Source organism: Aquila chrysaetos, chromosome 3, assembly GCF_900496995.4.
Source record: "Aquila chrysaetos chrysaetos chromosome 3, bAquChr1.4, whole genome shotgun sequence".
NCBI lineage: Eukaryota > Metazoa > Chordata > Aves > Accipitriformes > Accipitridae > Aquila > Aquila chrysaetos.
In genome coordinates, this window is record NC_044006.1 from 16300624 (window position 1) to 16328431 (window position 27808).

Here is a 27808-nt window from a genome sequence, read left to right on the forward strand (position 1 = left end):
GGCCTCTGTGCAGCTAAACTATATTAAATATACACACAGATGTAACTGTTTTTGAGATCAAGCCTTTAAATGTGTACAAACTTCGTTTAAGCATCACCTATTGCCACATAAAAGCTATGTTAACACTAGGTTACAGTCAAAAACGTATTATAAGAATCATATTATTGCAAACTAAGCATGCTCATTATTACATTGCATGATCATTATTACAAAGATTGCGAAATTTAAATTCAAAGATAAACTGAAAAGATGCCTAACCTGCCAAGGCAGAGAATGAATGGTATTCAAACAACTTAAGATCTCCTTACAGTTGCATCATACAGCAACCATACCATTATAATATTCATGTATTAACATTTGAGGCTCCAGACTGGATGAAAACATAAGGAGACTGGTGGGTTTTTTTCTACACTTTGGGGAATTTTAGGGAGCAATGGAACAGTTTAGTTTGCAGAAATGGAAACCCTGTGCTTCCCTTTACAAAGAACTGACTGTAAGCACTATCTTTTTTTCCCCTTAAAGTTTACTGAAAAAAAAATCTCGATACAGGTTAAACTTACACCATGCTTTACTTTTGAGTTCTGCAGGCTTGCAAGGGTAGAAAACAGCTAGCTTTTCTTCTCTTTGCTGTTTGCTGCTGCTTCAAATCCTGCAAGGAAAACTGCAAGATGGCACTTGAGCTTAGTTCATATAAGGCAAAATTAGGGTCAAAAGGAACAGAAATAATTTTCTGTTCCAAAGCAGCGTTCTCCCTGTGCGCAGATGGAATCAAAAGATCTCTGAAGATGTTGGGGGGGGGGGCTTTGGGAGGTGGGACATTTGGCTGGGGTTTTGGGGTGGGTTTTTCTTCCACTTTTCAAGAAGAGCAGCCTTAAATTTACACTCAGAATGAAGATCTGAGCTGTCTCCAGTTCCTACAGAAAGCAGAATCAACCACTAATATGACATGGAAGGCATCAATCGGAAAAGGACAAAAATGCATTAGCTATTTCATTCAATCTTTTTCTCTGGTACTATGATCTAATTTGTCTAGGCTCACTCACACTGCCTTATGGCATCTGACCAGGAAAGCGGAGATTCCCATATCGGAATTCACAGAAGCCCATTAATGTAGCAAGAAATTCTAAGATGCCAGAATTTAGATTTAATCCAAAAGAAGATTAAGAGGATGACTTGTCTTTAAAACCAAGCTGTAACATAGTAAAGCTAAGAAATTCCCAACAACTAGGAAAAAAAGCCATTGCTGATGGAATAACTGAAGTTACACCAAATTCAACACTTTCTAAAACCACATACAAAATAAAAGATCAGAGAAACTTCTTGAATTATTAATGTGATCGCATACCAAATCCTAAATCGCTGGCTAATTCCCTTGTTTGTCACCAATAGGAATACCATAGCAGCCTCTCCAAACATGGCTGACAACTAAGACTTGACAATATGCCATTATTGCTATATGAGAACTGTCACTTCTCTAACAGTCTAATTTATTTTAATCACAGACAAATGTCTATTTAATCACTGAACAATTCTTTTCTTTTTCCACAACATAGGAGATCTTTCCCAGCCCTGTTCTCCCACTAAAAGTGCCCCGAACATAGGCATCCTCGACTGCATCAAGTCTTCTGTCACCACTGTGATACTGGGGTTATGAAAACTATCTCCTATGTCCACTGCTGCTGCACTGCCTTCTCTGAAGGCTATCACCAACACAAGGCTGGAGAAACACACTTACAGACTTTAAGGCCAGAAATGACAATGACAACTAACTAGCATAACCTTCCTCAGAACAGGCCAAAAAGATCCAACCTTGTTCTTCCTTCAAACTTGCAAATGAACTATCCTTGGAGCTACTCTCTCCTTACAACGTTTATTTTGTGGTAAAAGACTAGATACGCTAAGAATCCAAAATGAAAAACAAACTAATGACTAGTTATAGTCATGTACAGGAACTTAACATAAAAACCTTGTCCCTTAACTTTCCTTTTACTCACCATCCCAGATACTGAGAAAACTCAAAGCTCTGCTGGAATTACTTAAGTTGTGGTTATACATTTGGCACCAGTCATGTCAGCTGCTTATTCCTACCCGCAAATGCCCATTCTGTTATAGCAGCATCCATCTCTGTAATAACATGGCAAACCACAAGGAAAATTAATTACTTTCAGACAAATCAGTATCTTCATCCAGGCTGTAGTACAGTTTCAGAAACAAGCTCAGTTGCTCAATACAACAAGCAGTACAGCTGTGGGACTGAATGGTCAGGAGTAAGGGCTACATATACTGGCTTAAGCTAATAAAGAAATGAACAAGCAGCTACAGGTTGATTCTCAGGCATTCTTCTAAGATATGCAAAGTTACAAAAGCATTGAAAGATGTGAATCATCAAGATTATCAACACCAAAGATGACTTACCCCCATCACCTTACCACGCTGTTCAATATCCTCCCACATGCAGTGAACTATATAGCGACACATGTATTTTCCTGTGCGACCCTCCTGCTTCATTCGTACCAGACACATCCTGCAAGAACATAAACACCAAATTCATAGCTTCTAGTTTTTCTTCAAATGTAAAGAGTATATTAAATATATTTCAGTTCATTTAAGAGTCTCCTTACAGTATATGTTTTTGTGATCAGGAAAAAAACCCACATACAAAGATTTTTATTTATCTTTTTTAAATCAACTACCACAAACTTTTCTATTCTGTACTCAAGAGCTGTATCTGCTGGATTTTGGCCAATCCAGCTATGGAAGAATGACAGTGGACTCTATTCTGGATGACAGTACTGTAATCTAGTTAAACTGTACTGCAACCTAAATTCCTCAGCCTTAAGAACATATCACCCTTTGGAGCAGGAACAAATGTCTTGTCTAACCCTAGGCTACCAGCCAGCTGTAATTCAGCTTGGTACACTAAAGTGCTGTAAGAGTCTGAACTAGCCAAGCTGTGAAAGCTTAAGCAAGTTACAGACTTCACCCAAATTCACATTAGCAATGTCCTAAATTATTTCAACTACAGGGGTCTTTGGATACATGTCCAACCGCTTGGCAAAACGCCTACACGCAGTACATGCTAGAAGAACTCACAAGTTTGTAAGTGCATTGTGAGATCTTAATGAGAATACCAGGTTGAGTAGTTTTACTTTTTTTAAAACCATTAAAGCCACTTGAACTTCATTGCTGCTGTTCTGTCTAAAAAATAAATTGTCAGTACAAAACTTTTATTTTGCCTCTTTTACAACATCTCTAACAGCTTGAACTGAAATACAGGCTAATCATTGACTAAGCTAAGAGACCAGTCCCATCACCAGTCCCACCTTCTCTACCTCACTAATCAGCTCTGCTCCTGTGCTATGTAGTCAGAAGTACCTGTCCAGGATTGACTGAGTTACTGTAGACAAGGTGATGCTCAAACACTGGAGCCGAAAGAAGTCACTGCTTTGCATAGAGACATGCTACAGGTGGGAAACTGCTCACAGGAAATTATTCTCACAGCTTATGTAAAAACAATAGAGCAGAGCTGCTGGAGGCCCCTTTGAAGCAGTTGCATACTAACAAGAGTGCATGTGCCACAAGAGTTAAGAGGTAAAAATGATGATTTTTTTAATCTGTTCATTTCTTCAGTGGACGTAAGATCTGTGCCTCCCTACAGGCATTAAAAGTATTTGGTGATCTGTGAATGCTAGCTCAACAGGGAGAATCATAAACACTTGAAGCTCGTTTGTTGAGCTGACCTGTAAAAGGACAGATGCCAATCTTTATGATGGATTCTATCTGGTCTACTGATTGGTAAAGGAAAGGTATTTTTTAACCTGCACATGAAACAAAACTTATTGCCAGTGATGAGTCACAGAGACAAAACAAACTGAAGGTAACAAAAACTGCATTAGTCCTATATTCTGATTAGAACCATACATTTAAGTCCCATACAAGGGCCATTCAACTGAGACACCAAAATTAAAAGAAGAAAAGCCCATGGACCAGAGTCTGATTTCTAGATGTAGAGCTTCTGAAAATGACACTGGCCATACAAGAGACAGCTTGGGCTCCAACACAAGCCAGGTGGAATGAGGTCAGAAGACTGGAGAGAGGGACTAAGGCATGACAAGTAGATCAAAGTAGATCAAAGGGTGGAGTGACTGAGAGAATCTGGGTAGAGGGTGGGTAGAGAAGGGAAAGGGCAGCAGTCAGAGAAAGAAACATTGGGAAGACTGTGGCAATTTCTATCTCAGGAAACAGAGCTGTGTAAGGATTCCCAAGGTTTATACCATGGCAGTGACAACTCGGTATCTGTTCAACAGCACCACTGTCCCAGCAAACAAATGCAATTAAGACAGTATCAAGAAATGAATCCTCATCTTGCTCACAGAAGGATGACAAAGCTAAAACTGTGGTCCAGAACTCAGAGAACAGCCACCCAGTTACCAGTCCTTCCACAAAGCAAATGCACAAAGAGCTTAAAACTTTTGTGTCTTACTTCCACCAGTTTCAAAACTTTTGTTCCTCTTGTGCATTTACATAATTAAGCTGTATGAAAAAGTTAATTAGTACAAGTTACTGTATCCCGAATTTTTACCTACTCTTAACAAGTCAAAGAGAAAAAGACTCAGTTAAAGACTGATTCGGGGCTAAGAAAAGCATTTTTATACTTCTCTTGATGGATACGCAAGCTTGGGGTGGGGGAAATAAGAGTGGCTTGGCAAGAAAACCTCCTCCCAAGCATAAATACTGGTTCCTATCCAGTCTGCCTTCAGTGGTGAAGCAGGAGAAGAGAGCAGTGCACAGACCAATAGCTAACAATTGGTCACTGATGAGCAGAACTGGAGTGGTGTTCAGAGTAAAACCTGCTACCCACAAAGCCTAAAAGGCAGCTCTGTGTTTGGATGCATAGTGCTGTCACAGAGCTGTTCTGCAGCACCGCAAGTGAGATCATGGAATTTTGCAGTTTATTTGAAAATTTGGTAGTTTGTTACTACACCTGCCATCTGAGGTTTAAAAGACACAGACTCTTTAAAGACTATAAACCTTCTAACTAGATCAACATAGTGTGAAACATTTTATCTGTTCTGTGGTTTAGTCAAATGCTGACTCATCTTCATCAAACCATGAAAGCAAAATTATTCCAAACTATCTTTAGAAAGCTGTCTACCTGACATTGGCTGGGTGGGATAATTTATGCTGTATTTAAGTTATGCAGAGAGATTATGTTAGAAGAAAATAATATGAAAGGATGCCTGAAAAAGAACAGGAGCATCTATAACTTGACCCATCTTAGGTGAGATGTAGCAGTTTCCCACAACAGCCTCAGCTACAATGGCTTCTGTCAGTATTCCCATAGTGCCAACAGACTGGCTTAAATACCAGAAGCGGTAGTCAACACCACCCTGTCGACTGTTGTGAGGTGGCTCGGTGCCATGCAATCAAGATGTGATGATGCATTATACTTCTACAGGCAAAGCCCACTCAGAGCTTCCCGCTATCCTTGCTCCTGGGCACTCACTTCTGCTTCCTCAGTTGCTCCAGAGCAACTATTTCTGAGGCTATGTTATACTTGTTCAGAGAAATTACTCTGCCTTAACAACACAAGCTGTTAATTGCTGTTAAAACAGCAATTTTGGAAGGCTCTATTCTGTTTAACCCATTCATGAATGGCCTGGGGGACAGGAGAAGGGAGCTCCTGAATCGACTCTGTCATCAGCTGTATGTTGTGACATACACTTCTATGAATAATGCTAATGAGCAGAATTCTGAACCCTTCCTAATTAGGTTTGCATGTTATCCTGTGCCCCAGCCTAGCAAGTTCACGAACTACTCTATTTACAGCCATGTACAGGTCTTTGCTGGGGCAAGCTAACAGAACCGAGCCTGGCTGTGCAGTCTTCCTCCCCCTTGGGGCCTTTGCTTAGGCCATGTAGCCCATTCCCTCATGTTAAGGCAGGATCAACTCAATGCCTAACACATTCCAGATAAACTTGTTCTTAAAACCTCTCTCAAGCAAGACTCCTCTGATATAATTTAAAACTCTTTCTCCCTGCCCTCTCTATCACCAAACACAGAGCTTGTTCCTTTTCTTCTGAAGCTGCACATTTCAAAATGGTATGGTATCCTCAGTCTTCTCTATGCAAATGTGAGAAATCTTTTCCTGCAGGAAATGTTTTGTACATACTTGGTGGCTCTTGTTCTCCTCCAGATTCTCTCAGACTGATCAACACTTTCTCAAGTGCAGACTTCCTTATGAAAAACAATGCTCACATGAATTCTTGCAAAAGACCTTTGAGTCTTTCAGAACAGGAATTGCAGCACCACTCTATTTTCATCCTAAATACTTGAGAGATGTCACCATACTTGGTGTGGTGAAAATATGAAGGGAGCTCTAGGTATCTACATGATACATCCTGCACCGAGACATTTCTTAGTACAGTCACTAAAGTCATCTCTCTGGCAGTTTCGTAACAGTTCTGGACACAGCCAATACTCCATTTAGACTGCCACTGCACAGGAAAAGGCAGACGCAGCAGTGGAGATGAACAGGTTGAGATTTTCTAAAAGGTCTGGACTTCTACGCATAAAGAAAGAGTCTCCTGAAATAACAGAAATGGCCTATAAAAACATGACATTCAGGAAAGAATACTGATAGGCTGATTTTCTAAAGTATAATTCTAGTACTGCATTGAAAGGCGCTGGAGTGTATCTAAAGGAACATTATCTTGAAAGAAGTTAGCAAAAACAGAGGCTAAACACAAGAGCCTGAATTTCCCCCCTTTCTGACTGGAGGCAAGCAGGAAAACTCTATTCACAGACAAGAAGAAACAAGAGCCAGAAAGTCAAACAGAGGACCCACCAGAATCTGTAACACAAGAACGTATGCTCCAACAAGCACCTTAAGTCTATAAAAGGTGGGATGCAAAAGGCACAGAAACACAGTTCAGTAGAACATGATGGGCAATGACAACAGCAAGAAAGGAGGTGGGGTTTACCAAACTAGGAAAAATTGTCATCTTCTCCAGCACCAGAAGACACTCTAGATCAGTTGAAACTAAAACTCTGAAGAAGAGGGAAGAAGTAAGTACACCAGAAAGTGATCTAGACTGCATTGCAAGGGGGAACAGGAATGCTTTAACAGATGATCAGAATCTACATGGTCAGGTCGTTGGCCACCAGATCAGGAAGGTTTTTAGCCTCTGAGGCAAAAGGTCCAGCAGGAAAGACAGAGGTATTGGAGCCTTCAGACAGCGGTAGGATGTCCTTGACTTTGCCAGACCTAGCAGTATCAATAATGTTCTGTTCCCACTTCACTGAGGTAAAACTGATCAAAGAAAGAGAAACACAGAGAACATAGCAATAAACCTGACTGTGAAAGCAAAATTATGCCATGTCAGGATCCTGGTCACTGAGCTAATCACAAGCAAAGCCTGCAGCATTTCCCAGTGACCCAGGTAGTGAGCAGGCCTATTAAAGACTTCTCTGTATCCTGGAATATGAAACTGGATCTCTCATGTGTGGTCCAGTATGACAGCACTCCCTAGGTCAAGCTTCCAGAAACATGGAGGAGCCAGGCACATAAACCTTGGAAAAATTAACCTTTAGTGCTAACCTCCACACTTGAATTTTCATCGCTGTCATATGAAGTAAAGGGATTTAGCTCCTTCCTGCTTGTATAGTATATTGCTGTCAACCTGTCCACCATATCTTAAACGTAAGAGTACTTCAATTTCCCTCATTAAATGTCTCCTTAATATCACTGGCTCAAAGTGTGGCAACTCTTGGCCTTCTCCAATGTAGCTTTGATCTTCGAATTTTTGTGTCTATCCCATACTAGTTTCATCTCTATCATAGTCCCCTTGTTTATTTTTATGCCTGTCATGAAAGATTATGTATCCTGAATTTGATGCTGTGTATCACAGGGTACATTTTCCTGTCAACACAAAATCAAGATGATGTGAAAAAAAGTGTGTTCTTTGCAGATTCATGTTACCCCTCTTTGTTTTTCCCGAGATACTTACAAACAGTTTAGTTTTGAATATTTATTGCAGTAGGTTTCCAAATATTGATATGAATGATTAGCTTATCAATTTTTTTTAAGCCTTTTTTTCCACAGGGAACAGTAAAAAAATATATAAACTGCAAATCTCAAGGCTCTTCCTTACTTGATTCCACTGATCTCATCAACTGATTATAATTTCAATGGTTCTGCTAATTTATTCATTCTTCAGTGAAATGAGCTGCCTCATCTTTCAGTATATTAAGGAGACAGGAAATTAAAAGGAGGGAAGGGGAAAAAAAGGAGGGAAGGAAATAAGGGGCCTGTACTTAAGTGCAGGTATTTCAGTACAAACTTCCTTTCAGCCTTTGGACAGCTGAATGTAAGTCTATGGCCTTCAGTTTCCTGAAAGATCTGGCACTTAACAAAAATTACTGTACTCCCTTGTGCATCCCTCTGACCTTTACAAGTATGTAATGCTAGATGAAAACCTGATTTTTTTGGCTACTGTTTTCACAAATGAAAAAAGTAAAAAAATTAAGGTTTAAGGTGTTAAATAGTTTTACATGTAGCCAAGCTGGCATTCACCAACCTGCATGTATGTTCCAGAGGTGCAAGAATAAATGCCAATGCTATAATTTGTTACATGTTTCTGACGAGCAGCAACTTCAATCACCACAAATTCTCCCAATTTAAATGACTTTTACATAAATTTAAACTTTTCCTAAAACACCCAAGTAAGATTTTTCCACATAGGCTGAGCAAGGCTTTTAGAAAACTCATGGCAAAGATCATTCCACTACTGAGGAATTTAGAGATGTAAAAGATGTTAGCTTCTCTATGGGACTTTTTGTTCTTTAGTAGAAAACTGCTAAAATTCAGTAATTAGGAAATTGAATATAACCACTATTATCAATAAACATGGAGCCTACTTTTTCTCACATTAAGGTATATATCACTCTATTTTCTGAAAATAGTTATATTACTATTTTACTTTCCACTTACCAGACATGAAGCTGGGCTACTAGAAACCATGAATTCAAAGTATCAGGCATTTGGCACCCTTGATGGGAGGGGGGAAAAAACACAAAAACAAAACTAAGTATTAATATGAATTTTGTCATGTTTTGCTCCTAACAGAAATTCACTACACCAAAATCTAAATACATTTTAATAATTTAATTTCTGGCCCTAAACAGTACATACATATCAGAAGCAAACATCATTTACTATCACACTTGTGCTTAAACTCTAGAACATGCAGCCACAGGACGCTGTAGATTCCAAAAGATTTCATGTGTTTAGAAGTCACTTAGATAACATTTACAGGCGGAGGAAAAATTCCAAAATGGAGAATTAGACAAACATGTGGCTTCTGGCTCAGGAAGTTCCAAAGCAGTAGAGAATAACAGGGAAGTATCAACAGATGCTCTGCTCCATTCTTACACTCTTCCTTTAACATGTGTTGTTGCCTCCTGCCAGGGACAGAATACTGTGCTAGCTGGGTCTTTGCTCCAACTCCGCTGTTCTGATTTCCTACACGGCTGTACAACCCCCAGCGCTCGGAGCCCACCTTGCCTCTAGCCATTCTACGTTAGGATTAAAACCACCAACCAACCACAGAAACAAATCTCTGTCTCCAGATTTAGCTCTACTCCAATAGCCACTGGGTGTTCCAGAGATGGTTTGTCCATATGCATGTTTATACTATGGATCTGCGCGTGCCATTAGGATGTGAGGCTGGAGATTTAGGCTATGTGGCACAGAAACTATATTCCTCTTCCTCATGCTTGAAAAGCATGGACCTATGGGTTATGTGCACATTAAGTCCTTCAGTTCCTATCAATCTTAAACCTTCCTCCTAGGAAGTCACCTCTACATCTGTTTTCTGGAGAAATTTTTAAGAGGAGTACCTAATGAGAAGGATTTGACACAGTCACCTTGGCCTACCCAGCACTTGGTCCTGTCTTCTGGACTGTTCAAACCTAGCTGTAAGAAGGCCAGAGAATATTCAGAAACAGACTCTCCAGTCAGATGTGCCCAAAGGAAGTCAACCTTATCTTTTCTGTGTTGAATATATTCCTTCCTCACTCCTATACTTGTAGCTCTCAAGTATTACCAAAGAGATTCACCTGGATCACGAAGCAATACTCTTCACAGCCTCTTCCTTTTATATGCCAACTATGGTCAGGCAACCACCAGAAGAACCAAGGAAATCATCACTATTCCTCCCTCCTCAGAGAGATGACTCCATCAGTGCCTAGGAGGTGCCAAGCTTTAGCATCAGCGCCCATACATCACCTATGTCACCTCTAAGACAGTATAACAACACTAACAGTCTATGTTTGGAGATTAAACACAAGTTTTCCTCACCCTTCTCCCCTTTTGGACTCTCTCATTCCTATTAGAAATAGTTCATGTGCCTAGAAATGACTGCTTGGACCTAAAGGCATGCCAAGGCATCTCTAACTAGGGCAGAGTACACAATGCTTGCATTAATCAAACCATGTCATTAAATGAAGGTTCCACAGGCAAGATTCAGAGTAAAACACTTAGTTCAACAGACAGAGGTTTCTGAAGTAGAAGTTACCACATATCAGTCTCCCACCACAGAAATCACTCTTCAGTGGAAAGCACAGCTCACACCTCTACTACTGGAAATACGGAAAGTTTTAAAGACCTATTCAGTACCCAGGAGGGAAAAATTTTTTCTCTAACTTTCCAAGTGTTGCAATTCTATTTTTATAATTCATTTTTTAACTTCCGTATCAGGACTGCCTACATCGTAAATTTAAAGGAAGGATGGCATCTTTAAAGCAACAAGCTTGCCCTCCGATACCAGCTTTTTAAAAAGAATGCAATTTTAAAATATGGGGTTTTGGAACACCTTATTCTGGGAAACTAACTGGGGAGAAAGATCTATCGTATAATTAAACTGAAAATTATTCCCTTCAGAATAGTTAGATACAGAAAAAATGTCTGACGGTAAAGCTACCCATGAAATTACTGTGATTATCATCAGCTGGGGAATAAATCTATTCTGCCCACAAAACACAACCTGTTCATATGTCTGCATATGATAACAGACACAAATGCTCAGGATGATGAGGACATACCTCTTCCTCCAGTCATATTCTGCACTTAAAATTCATCAGGTAAGGGATGCAAAACTTGAACGTGGACTTTCTTTCATGATAGCTCATCTTTGCCACTACCACAATTTTAGGCAGTATGCAATGGGATAATATCCCCCCATCCTGAAAAAAAAAACAGGTGCACTACGTCAGTGTTCCCCTGAGCACTGCAGATAGCAGCAAGTGCCTATAGGGCACCTGATGGGCTAAGGGAGACAGAAGAATCCAGAGTCCTGTAGGTAAACTCCAGCCCTTTCAAGCTGCTTGGTAGCCCTACTAGGAGCCACCTGAAAGACTGTTTTGATAGGGCCAGTTCTTTACTACTGCAGCTGCATGACAGTGGAGCAATTAACAGTATAAACAGTTCAAGATGAATTCAAGGTAGCCCTACACCCGATGTTCATCAAACTTCAGCTCAGCTCTCAGTATCACCTACCTGACCCTAAAAGCTCTTTTGACCTTTCAAGTATAAGGTTAGGCATGAAACACTCTCCTCACAGGTAGCTACCTCCTTCATTTTGTTAGAACTACCCAAGCGCTGCAAGCTTTGTGCATAGAAAGCCTGGCACCAGTAATCTTGCTATTCCCTCCGCTACTTTGCTGTTCCCCTTTAAACAAGAAACAGCTGAAGTCCTAAAACAGCTCAACTTCCTATATAAGCAGCAAAGTACAGACATTTGGGAGGTAGGCTCTAAAGCAGAGCTCCCAAAGTTTCGTCCACAGATGATCACAAAACAAAGAGACAACAGAATGGCAGGTATAATAAAATTAACTGCAGTATAATACTAGAGAGTCTCAATTAAAGCACCTCCTTTATATACTACAGCAGCCTCATGACTTGCATATCCATAGTCTGTATTTTGGGAACTGCTGTTCTCAGCCATAATACAGGGACAGGCAGTTCACAGGGCTCATACTGCGTAACAGAAAGTCTCAGAAATTTCACTAGGTATCAGTAGAAATGCACTGAGATAGCAAGATAGCCTATAAGACATGAAATGCTATCAGTGTCCTAGTCCTCAACACCAGTCTTGACACTCTATGTCACCTCTGTCAGAGAGCTACCTGACAAAATCCACATACCAATCCAAGTTCCATAAGGTCACACTGCAGTTGTTATTCATGCCACAACATAGCCACACCACAAAAACACATCCAGAAAAAATGAAGAAGGCTTGACAAAGAACTGGTTCTGATCACACAGGGTTAATGAGCCCACAAATGGTTTTACACATGCATGGATGTACAGTTTCCAAGGCCAGCTCAGTAGGTTAACAACTCTCACAAACAGCACAGAAAAAACTAATAAGCTTTCCAGAGACTAGAGCTGACTTTGTGCCATTCACTTGGATATCTCAACAATCTCAACACCATGCAACTAGAGCCAGAAATACTGGGGGCAGCAAAGCATAAATACACCGCTAGGTCTACAGACAGTCAGCTCTGGCTCAGGCAGACTGCAGCTGGGTCCCATGTAGCACCATTACTACTCTTAGGGTTCCTAAGCTGTGCAATTCATCATGTGGGTGTGCAGCACCCACATCAGCATAGTCTCAGGCACATCTGTGCTTGCTGCATCACAAAGGGAAAGAGTTAAGAGCTAGTTGCTTCCTGTTCTTGCTAGTCCCCCAGGCTGCTCTTTTGGAACCGAGCTGCAGTACTGCCTTAAGTGATGCCCATCTTTATTTGAAAAAGGAGCAATTCAAAACAGAAAAAACCAGCTCCTGACTGACCTAGTTTGATAAAGACATGGTGAACTGAACTGAAAGTTGGGTATCTTGCTTTGTGCCATGTTTCCCTCTCTTAACCATGTACTCCTCACCACCTACTTTACGCCACAGCTGCTGTCCATCAGACACTTCCATGTGCCACTTTAATTCACTAACACAGCAAAACAGTAAGTCAGTAAAAAACTGAGCTGTTTCAGGTCTTTCAGTGACCTAAACAGTTCACCAGAGGACATAATTGTCCAGTCCAGAACACAGGCAGAAGAAGATGGAGAAGTGAGCCTTTTCCCTTTGGCCACTACTTCGACTCAGCTGCCCATGGAACCACAGCCTAAAGCTTCTTCATTGGCAAAATCAATTTAAAAGGTTCCTGCCCACTTCACACAGTCTATGTTTTAGGGGAACTACTTTTTAAACATGGATCAAATGCCTGTTAAATGTCAAAGCTAATCCCCCAAACAGCTGCAGCTGTAAGTAGATAGAAGTAACAGAAACTTCTTTTATCTGTTTTTATATGAAAGCAATGATTTCTTTGGAACCACAACCATAGACCCCAACATTACAGGTGTTCTTATAACACCAACAGGTGCATCACACACTCTGTCAACCTCAGCAAAACAAACTACCTTGTTCCTTACGTCACAACAGTCTCAAGTCAATGCAAACATAGGTTTCCCTGGGTGTAAATTCAGAGATGGACTGGCTACAACTTACACTACAGAGGAAAAAGACAAAAGGACCAATGAGGACATTCTGGAGAAAACAGTGAAACTTGAAGGAAAGGCTGCCTGCTGTTTGTGATATGTTTAAAGTGAGGGGGAGCTCTGGGAATTTTCTCTTTAAAACAGTAAGACAATATCAAGAATACAACTGAAGTAATTTTACTCAGTACTGAGCCTGAAAATCTGTGCCAGTATCTTTTTCACAGTCGTACTTTGAAATTCCTTTAAATTTTAATCTAGGGCAACATTTATATATCTTTGTACAATTAACCTGTTAAGCAGAGATAGTGAAACACCAGTTAAAAATAGCAAAGCCTCTATTTGAGAGGCAAATATGACAAACAGAAGAGAACTTATCTGAGAAAGCCTGAGAGGGCACACAGCTGGGGAGAGGTGTGTGCACAGGAAAAATGAGGTTCTAATTTTTTGAACACTGATGATGAATCCTATTGCTCACAGAGTTCTGTCACTCCTGCAACTGCTGAAACCACATCACAGTTTTGGAAAACCTTCTGAAAACCATTGGAAAATCTTGCAGCAGCACCACCATGTACCAAACCATCCTCAATAAGCTCTGTACTAGATGAACACACAAAGATGTCCCTTCAGCTGATCTCTCAAGAGGCAGCAGCAGCAGCTTCAACCTGTGCTGATGCATTGTAAAGCCATAAGAAAGCATTCGGTAGCTCAAGAATTCAGGCGACAGGCCAGATCCAGGTAATGTGTTTACTAACAGCTAAATCACACTGACACAGGAAATAATTCGCAAAGGATAAAATATTATTGAAGCTTACATAAGTCTCAAAACCACATCTTCCCCATTCCCCAGACAGATTTGATACTAATAAAAGCAGCAACAGATTTTTTAGCTAATAGCTAAAAAACTACATGCAATGTGGAAAAGCCACCCCAATTTAATATTCCTATATACTTAAAGGAGGGACTTGTGTCCCTGTTTTAGTCATACTCTCTACCCAGTCAAGAGACATGTCCTGGTTTAATGCTGTCATGGTGAGTAAAACGTAGAAAGGCTTTAAGTTTTAGCCAAAACTGCCCCAGCCATGAGGGAGAGAGACAGGTATCTAACTGACCCTGTATCATAAAAAAACTTGTGCATCAGTGGACAGGGATGGTTCTCATACCTGCACCCCAATTATACTGGACCTTCTCACAACTGGTCATGGGACAGGGTAGGACACAGAGACCATCTGACCACAGTAAAAAGGGAAGAGATACCAGGATTCTTAGTTTATCACAACCCTAGTAATAAAAAAGTCAATATCCTTCAAACTCCAGGATATTCTGGGTTTTACCTATCCCACCCTTCCTCTTGTTCTCCATCGCAGCAGGCAAAATGTAACAGTCCCAGGCTCCAGAGTCTGCCCTTGAACCCTTGCCACTTCAGAGCTTAAGGGAATCCTGTAGTACAGTCAGCTTCTAGTTGACCATGCACCATTAGGGTCTGACAAGTCTTTTTGCTGTCATATTTATCGGTATAAATTTGTCTAATGAATGTTCATCAGAAGTTCTCTCACCAGGGCAGTAGTCCAAATACCATCAAGTCCATTACTTACTGTTAAAAAATTCCTCATAGTCAGTTTTCTCCACACAGCATGTGTACATGCGCAAAGCTGCTACCTTAATTTTCTAAAGAAAAAGAAAAGACAATACTTAAAGTATTCATCATGAGAGCTAGTGTACACTACTGTTTTTGTTAAATACATACACTATCATTTTCTGAAAAGACTTCTTTTGAGAATCACAATCACTTGAGATTTTCAGGAGCACATTAAACTATTATATCTCCCACGAATGACACAAGTATAATCAATCTTGCCTTGAAGCAAAAAAATGATTAAATGGCTTCTTGAATACCCTTCCAAATCTAGTTTAAAATAATACTGCCATTACAGAAAAATAAATTAAATGGCTTTCCTTACAGAGACTCCAAAGATGCTAATTCACAATTCCTGGTTTCCTCCAAAAACTTTAATTGATGTATACCACTCAAAGTGGTTTGTATAATTTAAATTTTAAATATTAAAGAAGTGACATATCAGACATGTTCTAAAAATATCTCTTTTCCTATGAAAATGAAAATTGACCAACTAAGCTTCACAAGAGAGAAAGGAATCCCAAATAATGAATGACATGAGGTATACTCAGGTGCTTTGGCACTTCTAATTTTGTTCTTGGCCTGCCATTGCACCACAAACACCTTCAGTGCATCACCTATATCAGACATGTGCTGAAGCTTCAAACAGCACAATAATTGATAGCAAAGACCATAAAGAGAAGAGGTGTCAGCCATTCCTGTTTACTAACATCAAGGGGAAAAAAAATAAAAAAAAATTTGAAAACTCCAGAGCCCACTCCCCTACCTAAGCCAGGAAGCAGCATTGGGTTTGGGTTGTTTTGGTTTTTTTGTTTGTTTTGTTTGTTTTTTTAATTATTTTTAGTGACATACACTAAGGATCATCTCAATGCTCACTATGCTACAGAGATGAGCATCATGCCTGTCAAATGGCACTTCAAATTACCAAAGTAATTATTTGTGTCTCCTCCAACCAAAAGAAAAATAAGGAAGTTGCAACTGATCTCCTGCTGTGGAAACACAGAAGCCATTACTTTTCTTATTCAATAATCTCAGGCTTCTGTCAAAAATCAACTGTACATTTAAACTTCTTGCATTAAAATAATTTATACTGGAGTTCTGAAGGTTTCCTTTTTAAAGGTAATGCTGCCTGGCCTGGGAGTAGAGATCTCCCCAGTGAAAGCCATTGCCCCAGACCAGGCATTACTAGACATTAAAAACATATTGTAGAGAATAGTCCCTGCAATTCAGCCCTTAAATAAGGCAGGTAACACAGGAGAAACTGGTGAAATTTAATCATGGAAGTTTTAGGGTGTAGAAAAGGTGTGGGGGAAGGGAGAATAAAATGGAAAAAAACAGAAAAATATTAAGAAACTTCCCTAAGATCTCATAGAGAGCACTGGCAAGGCCAAAAATGAACTCAGGTCTCTTGGGCCCTAACCACAAAATAACTCTCTCCAAACCCAAGTTCCCTAGCCAAAAGCAGGCAGTAAAGAGTAGCAATTAAGGAGAACTCTGAATCAACACTTAGAGCTAACAAGAATCTTTATTACAACAATATGTACACAAGCACATGGGAGAGAAACTACTCTCTCATGAGGTTTAGCATCACCTGATTAAAAGCAACTGATTTTAACCAAAATACCTAACCCCCTTAAGTGTCAGTTATCTTTTCTTTATATTTTCTCTCTGAGGAGTGAGATGCAATCAGCAACAGTTTCAGATCAGTCTCGGAGGAGGTCCGCTCCGCTTGCAGATATTCAAAGCACTTTATAGGTTTTAATTCCTGCACTGTTAGGCTCAGCCCTTCCTTCAAGCTGCCTTTTCCTCTCCCTACTTTATACTGTGTCCTAGTTCAGAGCAAAGAAATTATGAATTTCATCTCTGCCTTTTTTCTTCTGCATAAGGAACTGATGGTGTCTCGTACAGAACTGCTCTCATTTAGTCCATGTTAACAACTGCTTTATGAAAAGACTATTTAAAAAATGTGAAAGAGGAGGACCTATTTCTGACTCTGCCCTAGTCAGCTACTACTGAACAACGACTCAAACAGCAATCATAACATATATCACTGCTACCCATTTGGGAGACCCTGCTGTCACAAAAATACAGAACACTGGAAGAGGTTCAGAGAAGGGCGACACAAATCAAAACATGAAAGAGTCTCAACAGCAGAAACAAGTTATACTAAGTCTCCTCAGACCAGAGAAAGACTAAGACATTATGGAATATATGAGTCTAGAAAATCATCAGTGGAAGGGAGAATGTGAACATACACTCCAAGGAAAGAATAATCACCATTTTTTTAAGTACAAAATTAAAAGGTACCAACTGAAAACAACTGTATGTCTTCCCCCAGTGGGTACTCAAGCTATGGAACTCCCCAATATTGAATGCTATAAACTTAAAAGAGTGCAAAGTGCAACTGGACAAATTTATAGATGAAAAATCCATCAACAGATATTACAGAAAAATGCCTAGTTTCATGCAGGAAGTCCTGAAACAGACAACTATTGTGGGCTGGAGGAGCACGAGACAAGTATCATAATATGCTTTTCCTGTAATTAAATTCTTTCTAGATAACTGCAATTGGTCATTATTAGAGACAAGATGACGGTCAATGTAGGTGTTTGACTTAATAAGGCTGTTACTGTGTTCTTTGGTGCACAAATGAAGTGAAAAATAAGATATCTGAAGAAATTCAAAAAGGCTTAAGACTCTACAAACCAAATAAAATATTCCTACTTATGTCAATGATGGCAAAGCACAGATCGAGGGAAGTTCAAGCTATGGATTATTATTCCTCCCATGACAAAACAGGAATTTACATGGGTAATAATTAGAACTTTTCCATTAAGTGCTCCTATCATAAGAAAAAAAGTGGGGTTTTTTTGGTTTGCTTTTTAGAAATCTGAAAGTATCAAACAACCAAAAGAATTATTAATGAATGCTTTACCCATCTGCTGTACTTCAGTGGTCCTGTGAAACCCATTGCTTCTATTATCCTTGTGAAAGCACCCACTTTCTCTTCAGAAGGCTGCACGGAATCTTTTGCAGAAAGATGCTGTAAAATTGAAATATCACATATTTCAGTCTTAGCAATTAAATCTGACAAATCATTTTAGTTAGAAAAGCTACACATTTAATAGAGAATTTTACATTTTTTGTTTAGTTTCTTTGTTCAACAAAACAAATACATATTTAAGCTTCCTCCGCAAAATACTATACTGTTTTTCTTATGTGACATTCTTCTGTTTATGAATGCAAACATTGCATAACCATTTTGATAAAACCATCCCATTGGAAGCTCAGACTCAAATAGTTTGTACAGAAACCTGCTTCCCAAAATATGGCTCCCATTCTAGATTCCCATATTCTTTCTAGATGTGCGTCTTTACTTGGGCTTAAATCTTTTGCAAATAAAATGAGCAAAAAATCACAGAAACAGAGTAAATAAAGCTAACCTTTCACATTCCCTCTCTTACTCTGACAGACATCATATTCTAGAGTAATTATATATTATATAAATCAATCAGCTCCATCTTAAAACTAATGAAGCTACGTGAACCCACTGTTCTTACTGAAAAGCTCCCCCAGACTGTCATTCCCCTTACAGTTAATCTAAATGGTACTTGCAGAAAATCTAGATCAGGAAAGTATTTAGTCCCCAATGATTTGCAGTGTCTGTAAACATGAAGATATATATTCTCTCTTCCAGATTAACTACACACCTTAAACACCATTGGACTGACAGGAAATCTTCGGGGCGTTCTGCCTCTAAGCACCCTGGCAGTACCAATCAGCCATCAGTAACTACCATTCATACTCCAGCAAATAATTTCTCATGAATTAAGTATGCAGTATAAACATTTTGTTATCAACAAATTACTCTACTTTTAAGCCATCTAACCAAAATCTAATGCACGTGAATCTCCTACATATACTTGAGGAATACAGCTGAGAGCCATTATAATCTGAGAAAGTTCCCTGACTAAAGAATTGTTAAACTGCTTTAAGAAGCTGGAATTTTACCCTAAACACTTCCTCCTAAAACATGAACATACTAAGAAAATAATTTTCTTAGTAGGGAAGCAATTTAGCTACATAAGGACTGCCATATATGGCCAGAACAAACACTTAGACCAGGTTGCCATCTCCAACAAGGACCAGTGGCAGACACTTGGACAAGACAGAAAGCAGAGCTATATGGCACACATGCCACAGCTTCCTGGGATGTACCTGCTCAGCTTGACAGTCATTCTTGCATGAGAAAAATGTATCCACACATTCATTTTTGGCAGCTACAATTGGATGCACCTTCAGCACCCCAGTGTTTAACCTCCATAACACAGAGTTGTGGTACATGAGTTTCACAGTTTAGTTATGTAGAAAAAATTCCCTTGTGCCCGTTTTAAACCCATTCTTACCATTTCATTATATGCTTTCAATTTCCCTATAAGAAGCCACAAACAACCATTTTCTATTCCCTTTTTCAGTATCTTTTATGACTTTTATAGGCCAGTATCATACATTTGCCATCAGGTATCTCTCCTTCGTTTAGAAGGGTCCTAAAATAGCCTCTTCTCATACTGAACACTTTTCACATTTCTGATCATTCTGGCTGTATTCTTTATAGTTTTCCTAGCGCTACTATAGTAATTTTTGAAATGGCATGAATGATAAATAAATACATATTAAAATTCAGACACATATCCTGCACAAGTAGCTATACTTGAATAAAAACTAACTGTAAAGGTGACAAAAACTGTAGCTTTGAGACATAATCAATCCCTATGTATATCCACACACAAGCTTTAGCATTTGAGATAAAATGCTTTGTACTTTTGTACTATCCGTAGATGGCTATTAATGTCTTGAACCCCATCACGCCTAGTATTCAGGTAAATAGGAAGAAACATGCTCACTCCCATTTTAGTATCTATCAGTCACCCAGTAAGCCCTACTTTAATACTCAGATCCTTGTTTTGAATGTTGACGTTCACCAAGTCCCCATTATCATCCAGAATGAAAGCATCTGCAAAGGCACTTAACCCACTCTCTGCCGCATGTGATGGACCCAGTGAGTGTACCGACACGTAGGTGAATATTTAAACCAATTTTTAGTACTTTCTCTTCAAGATTATCCCATGCAATACTCTTCTCCTCTACACTAAAAATGATACCTAACCTTACATCACAAGATAACTCCATAAGCTGCCTCTCCAGCCAGGCAATGATAGGATATACTCATACTCAATGCAGAGCTTGTGTCCTAATATCCACTGCTGTACCAAACTCACTAAATCAACTTATGTCCTCCACAGGAATTAAAATCATTCTAAACCCCTAGTGAATCTAGGCAGATTAATTTTACTATATGCCCCTTATCTACAAATGTATGATGAAGTCTCCCTTAGTATGGATTTTTCATTATGCAGAGGAAGTTAAGTTAAAAACCAAAATATCCCAATTCAACTGTTGTTAGCTCATCACCAAAAAAATGATTGACTGGAAAACAGTCTTTTTCTAAGAAATGCCATGATTCTTGCTTCATTCTTCTGCAAGTCTGCCTGGACTAGCTCAGGAGATGGAGAGGGGATTTAAGCAGTGAATGTTTGGTTCGACCTATGGATAGAGGTATGCAGTTCATCCTGCCAATGCTAGGACTGCAGCCGAATGCAATTAAATAGTCCTAAAAGCGTATATAAAATCAGATCTAGAAAACATATAGAGGAAACTTCAAAAATATGTTTTATAACTCACTCAAACATAGTTCATCAAGACACTGAAAGGTACATAAGCCCACCTCAGGCTGACTTTCCTGCTCAGTACCAGAAATTCAGTGCTCAAAGCAAACAATCCTCTTAATTTTGACACCAAATATAAAACTGAAACAATTGGAGCTCACCATTAATTCTAAACACTCCTACCAGGAGTACATAGTCAAGTTCACTTTTCAAAGATGAGTGGGTACTTCTTTCTTCAAAATAATGGGGTTGCAGTCCAAAAACCTACCTCAAACCTTACCTACACTGTTGTAAACTGCTTCCTCTGCTCATAAATCCTGTCTGGCTTCCTACACCAAGGCTATTTTAACCAGGAAGTTTCCCAATTCATCTTTCAACCTCTGTACCCCTCCCCTAGACCTTTCCAACACATCAAGAGCAAGTCTCTGACCCCTGCCTTGAAGATCTTCATGCTATTCCTGGCTTGTTAGATCTACCATCTTGTCATACATTGCTCACCCAGATCTGCTCTTCAAATGATGCTTGTGCAGGTATAAGAGAGGGGTGATGCAAGGAGGCATAGGGACTAGGCATTATGCACCATGTTTGAGAGCCTGGATTCTGTTCTTAGCTCTGGACATAGTAAATTGTGCAAGCCATTTTGTATGCTTCAATCTCTTTGTTGGCAAAATGTTTGGTTTACCTCACGAGCTGAATAACACTGAAAAAATGACAACCTCTATTTAAGAACTAGATGCAAACAGCAGCCAGGGGTTCTTTCTTTCTACACATCTCCTCGTTTTCCTTCATTTTGTATATCCATGTCAAAATAACCAATTTAAAATACTTCTTAGTATTGACCTGTAACTCTACACCAGCAAAATACACAACAGATAGCAAACTGGGATTGTTGCCGTTCATTTCTCATGCATACGCTCCATTTTGCCATTTTCTTCATATTGCGTTAACAAGAGCAGGATCAGGATATTTATTAGTTGAGAGGCACTGACTCCCTTAGATGAAGTGCTAAACTAATCTTATGGAGATGATTCATGAAAACTTCTATTCCAAGACAAAAGACAACCAATGTAAGAGATGCAGAGACCACAAATTAAAAAAATAGTACAGATGAACAGTAAATAAATTATTACAGAATACTTAGTTGTTATTAGTAGATTGCACGACAGTTTTCAGTGTTTAGCATACAATACAACTGTCATTACACATTATTCCCAAGCTAAAGAATCAGGAAACATCTTGTCACTTCTAATATGTCCTGACAATTTCTATGTTTCCCTTTTTAAAGGTAAGAAAGGAACGTCTGCTCCCCACCCCAATAACTACCCTCCTTAACTTAGTTTCTTTCCTCATTGGAAAGACGCCCTCAGGCTTTCCGTTGGAACCTTCACCCCAGATAACCCAACTGTAACTGCACCTTCCTATGCTAGCTAGCGCTTTGTTTTCTGGAAAGGAACAGAGAGCACTTCTCACATTACTGGACCCACTGTTCACACTACACTAAAACATTTATATAAAAGTTGAATCATCTCCTACATGTTTTGAAAAGTGTTTTGTTACCTGTATCTGTATAATCCCTAGCACAACGTGCCCTCTGACAATAAAAACATCAAACTCTTCTAACCTTATTTGCATTGTAAAACGACCTGTTTTGTTGTGTAATGGTTCCATTGGCTTGAATCACTCCACCACAGGATTTAGACAGTTGGAACTGGCCAGCCTTGCGTCTCTAGTAAAAATGATAAAATAAAAGAGAAGGAAAAAATGCAGAGACCACTGACTAGTAAACACTTAACTTTACAACAATTACCCTTAATTTTCTTCCAAGTCAATTACAGTTCAGTCTAATCCTGAAAAACTTTATATCACAAAAAGCACAATTTTATTATCTTAACTGTTACAAACAAAGTGGCTGTCCATACTTAATGCTTTGCACCACACATTTTCTAGTGTTCTTTAAATGTACTGATGGAATGGACTGGCAGAACACTCCACTCTCAAAAACCACAGGCTATCTGCTTTGATTTTTCTCACACGCTACTTCTAATCATGGATTTTGTCTCTTAAAGAATAATTCTTTTTCCTGGCCTTGCAAAGAAACAGTTTATGCTATTTTTATCTACAACTTTACAGTCCATTCAACTGTCTTTGTGGCCAGCACTGAAGAAAAACAAATTACAGGGTAAAAGCTATCACTGCAACCACTATAACTTCACAGCACATGATTTGTGTTATAGAGCTACAGCACAATAAAGAAAACTATCAAGTAGGAGTGAGTGGGATCTCCAGGTAAGAAGCTGCACTGCACACTGAATAGAACACCTATCATAGCCTCCCAGAACATCCAGATTAGCAGTAACTTGTTTATGAATAAATTCAAAATAAATATGCTGGTTTGTTTGGAGTAGTCATCCCCAGAAGTCTACTGAATCTACTGGTGGCTCAGAGTAGGCCCAGCTTTAGCAACTTCATAACTGCTCATTTCCCTCTCTACTCCCAACATTGTATGCTACTTGATATGGACTTGTGCTTTAATAGCATGGTTGTGTCACAAAATCACAGGCAATTTTCCCAGGACTGGAAGGTCTTATCTGAGAAAAGACACCCAAGCCAAAGAGCTTACAGGTAAGTTTCTAATTCTGTAAGTCATGGCTCTATGATGCAAGTTGTATTATACAGGAGGACAAAGAAGAGGCCTAATCTCCTCTTGTTTCATTGTATGCAAGAAGGAAACACCAAGAGATATACTCTAATTCTGTTCAGACAGCGTGCATCTATTCCCATTTTCTATACATTTTTCACCTCTTTATTATTAACTGCTATTACGTGATGTTCTAGTTAATTTACTATGGATAGACACAATCTGACACTATGCATGCTATTACAGAATTAGAAGCAAAACTGCAAAGCAGTGCTTTCCCCTGAAACAACACTACTTAATGTTGTGCTGTGCTAGGTAAACATACCATCAGTACCAGAAAATCCATGGCTACTATACAGTGGAGATGTTCTACAAAATAAAGTGTTGGAAATTACATGCAATCGTGACTAGCTTGTAATAGCTGCTTTGGAATAATGACACCTGCATTTGGACTTCTGCATTTAATCTGCTCAAGACAAATCATTTGGATCCATTAAAAGACTACACAGCTGAAATGAAGACAACTGTGTAATAAAGAGTGGGAACTCACCCTCTTACCGGCAGAAAGCTTTTAAGTTGCCTTGATATTTCAGCAATACACAGACAGTGAAGACATCACTTTCAGAAGCCTCTTTATTTAAAAATCATGACTTTTTCTTACTAATTTAAACTTATCCCATTTTTTTTATAGACTTTAACATAGTCCGATATCCTACCTGGAAAATGCCATAGAGCATCCGTCTACACTGGCCTTGGACTGCACTTGTCTGTAATAATCCACTGCATGCTGCAATCCATTGAGTTACTCCAGTCTGGCAGCTCTGGAACAGAGAGACTAGCAATGAAGAAAAGGACCCTAATACTCAGAAACAGTTTAACTGCCCTCCTGCTTCCAAAAGTTTTATTCATTTATACAACAATCCTCAGATTAAACCCCCACCTTGCGCTTGACAGAAGTATAAATTTTGTTTTTAAAAAATATCTTGCCTTCCAGTACAAGCATGCAACACAAGTTTGATGGCAGAAACAGATCAGTCAAAGGAAATGGTGGGTTGTCTCTATCATAAAACTACACCACAATTGTTATAGCTACACAATAAATTCAAATGCTTAAGAAGCATTCTTCGATTGACTGAGTGATCTCTAAGAAGTCCTCATCCAACTCTCAGCTTTTATGCATCTTTGTCTTACTTTACTCAGGCACAGCTAAGAATTTTAGTATTTCAAAAGCGTGTATTATCCTAATAAATTTCAGTGAAGACAATTATTTTCTGTAATGAAGACGTCAGTTAATACGGAAAAGAGGCAGGGGTTTTCTTTGCCCGCACTTTCTTCTTACTCTTCATTTTCTGCAGTATTCAAGTTAGTACAATATTTGCCTCCTTCATACATGTTCTACATTAATACTAGAAATAATGTATGTATTATTAGACAGGATATGCTTTTTTCTACTAAAAATAGCTTCATTTTCAATTGGCCACAAAGATGATTAAGAGCTTGAAGCATCCAACATATGAGGAGAGGTTTAGCTTTGATAAAAGAAGACTCCAGGGAAATCTTATCAATTTGTATAAATACCTGATGGGATGGGCAGTCAAACTCTCCTTAGTGGTGCCCAGTGAAAGGACAACTATGAGACTAGCAGATCTGCCCAAAGATGAGGAGGAACAGACACAAAACCAACTTGAGTTCCTGCTCGTGCCCTGTACCTGCACAGTCACTGCTGTCCCTCAGGTGCAGTGTACTGCCTCCTCAGGCTGTCCCTCATCAACCCCTCACAGAGCTGCACTTTTAATCCATTAAAGGAATTGATTTGAGTTTTTAAAAACTGCAAGGGGAAAGATGCACTACCATAACAAATGTGATTAGTGTTTACTACTGCTACACCTTCCCATTTCTGCTGTAGCAAGACTACTTAGTTTCTGCTCTTTCTCCATAACATCACTACCCAGCAAGTAAAATTATGAAAATTATACATTTCTATCCAAAACCACATTTCAGCTGAGTACCACAAAGACTTCTTGAGGTAATCCAGTGCTCTGACATAAACAGTTTAACAAACACTTAAGTGAGAAAGAAAATTCCACATTTTTTATAAATAATTACTACAAGATTCCAAGGCATCTGATAGAAATTTTTTGAGGCTTTTTCTTCGTAATAAGAAGGAAAACATGCCTAGGTTGAGATGTGTCTTAGAGCTTGAATATACTGGGGTTTATAGCTGTTGAAAAGCACTACTGCAAGAAAACTGGACAGAGACATACGAAAACATAAAATAAGCATACGCGCACTTAACAGGTGAGATGTGATAAACAATCAAGTAAAAAAAAAAAAAAAAAGACAACAGCAGAAAGCAGCAGAGCAACACAAAGGGAACATGATGAGCTAAGGAATCTTCCCTAAGCCAGCACCACTGTTTGCAGAACATAACCTTCCTTTCAAATTACAAGTGCTACTTTTACTTCTCCATTTGACTGAAAGAAATCATACCAAGCATAAACTGAACAGGATTACTCAGGAAGACTCTGCAGACAGTGCAAGCACCTCCTGTGGCTAGCTGCCTTGTCAAGATACAGATGGAAGAATATCACTATGGTCTCGATCCTCCTGGCAACCATTAGGAAAGCCTTAGATAGCAGACAAACTATTCATCGAGATCTCTTCTCAGGTAAAGAACAGCTTTATCATAATGGCAGTATTAACTAGTAGAGCTGAAATGTTTGGACAATAATCAGGACTGTATCATATGCTGTCAGCTCCTGAGAAGTCTTGAAGACAGAAGAAAAAAAATAATTTCCTTTCCTATTTCCAGAACAAAGAAGAGACACTGAAAGTTTGAAGACTTATTTGCATATGATTAAGCAACTATTAAGTTCTAATGCAAAAGCAGATGCTGGGAAATGCCAAGGATCAGCAAAGCTTGAACTGAAGCATGTTGCTGCTGTCAGAAGTCCCCTGCCTCCCAACTGTGTACTCCCACCACTTACTACAGCTCAGCTGCTTCTCTGATTACAAAGTAAGGCACTTCAGATCATAAAAATGGCAAACAACTACATCTCCTGCCCTCCAAAGAGAAATTTTTTTGGCCAGGCTGAAAAGTTGAATCAGCTTACTTTGCCATATGAATGCCAGCAGCAGCCAGGAGAGGAGCTGCCCAGGGACAGGTAAGCCTAGGAGACACGTCCTTCACCCTCTGCAAGCAGGTTTTAATTGCAAACCACATCTTGGGGTTACTGCTCCACAGACAGCTGAACCCATGTGGTGACTCCCTGCTTCTCTACCACTCTCCCTGCTCTCCTCCTGCCTGGCTTCCCCCTCCCTTTTTGCTAGTGATTGCCTCTTTAACACACTAAAATTGCAGGAAACTATTTTTATTTTGCCACAGTTCTGCTGCTCCAGAATTTGGAGCACAGGGGCCAAGAAAAATGCTGGAGGAGGCAACGGTAGGCAACAGTTCAACGATGTGATGAGCAAGGAGAAAGCATAGGAATGGGAGGAGGAAGCAGGAACTCAAGCTCACTGCATTTCAGTTGCTCTCAAGCAGGTTTGCTCTCAGTTGCTTTCAGCTTGAGAGCTGAAAGGACAGGGCTCACCATGCTTGTAAAAACCACACCCTGAGACATCAGTTCCAAGAACTCAGTGGATTAATTTCACAAGTGGGTATTGCCCTCTGCCTTTCACCTTCCTAACAAATCTGTCTCTACCTAGCAGCTCTGCCCACCCCTGTATTTGTGTGTGACAGAATATCAGACCCAGGCACAAACTTCTCTTTTCTAGACTACATGCTAAAAAGTGGCACTCTGCCGCCAAGACTTTAAAGGCTAAAAGGAGAAAAAAAGTTCACACATGCATGAGGAAGAACGAGTTGTGTGATTAGTAATCCAGTCTCACTCATTCATAGGAACCCAATCTCTTCCACTTAACCCAGAAATTGGAATCTTGTATTATCCTTGCGATGAAACACCTCTAAAGTGAGAAGGGAAGCTCTAAGAATAGCAATCCCCACCCCACAGGGCACACACACTGTGCCCAAAGCAAGACAAGTACCGGACTGAAAAAAAAATTTCTCAAGCCCCAGTCAGGAGTACCAAAGCCTTTCATAATTCTTATGTAAACACAAACTCCGAAGGAAAAGCTCGACCCACTCCTTCAGCAGAAACCACTGCCAGGAGAGGGGGCCACGGGAGGAGGTGGGAACAGCCGTTGGATGCCGCAACTCGCCGCGGACACCCCCACGGCCTCACAAACACCACCGAACA

The 27808-nt window shown here is 39.6% G+C and overlaps 1 protein-coding gene across 2 annotated transcripts in view; it reads right to left on the bottom strand.

Annotated features, from left to right (window-relative positions):
- LOC115339609 (ubiquinol-cytochrome-c reductase complex assembly factor 1) overlaps window positions 1–27808 on the bottom strand; it is a 49967-nt gene that overhangs the window by 21885 nt on the left and 274 nt on the right. The window contains exons 2-7 of one of the 2 annotated variants that reach the window (XM_030009817.2): window positions 24266–24370; window positions 22533–22637; window positions 18121–18228; window positions 15145–15217; window positions 8993–9050; window positions 2416–2524 (exon numbers count right to left, since the gene is read on the bottom strand). In XM_030009817.2, the coding sequence (XP_029865677.1) occupies window positions 2416–2524; window positions 8993–9050; window positions 15145–15217; window positions 18121–18228; window positions 22533–22637; window positions 24266–24370 (558 nt within the window). The remainder of the gene's footprint in view (window positions 1–2415; window positions 2525–8992; window positions 9051–15144; window positions 15218–18120; window positions 18229–22532; window positions 22638–24265; window positions 24371–27808) is intronic. The other variant, XM_030009818.2, reaches the window with a different exon arrangement.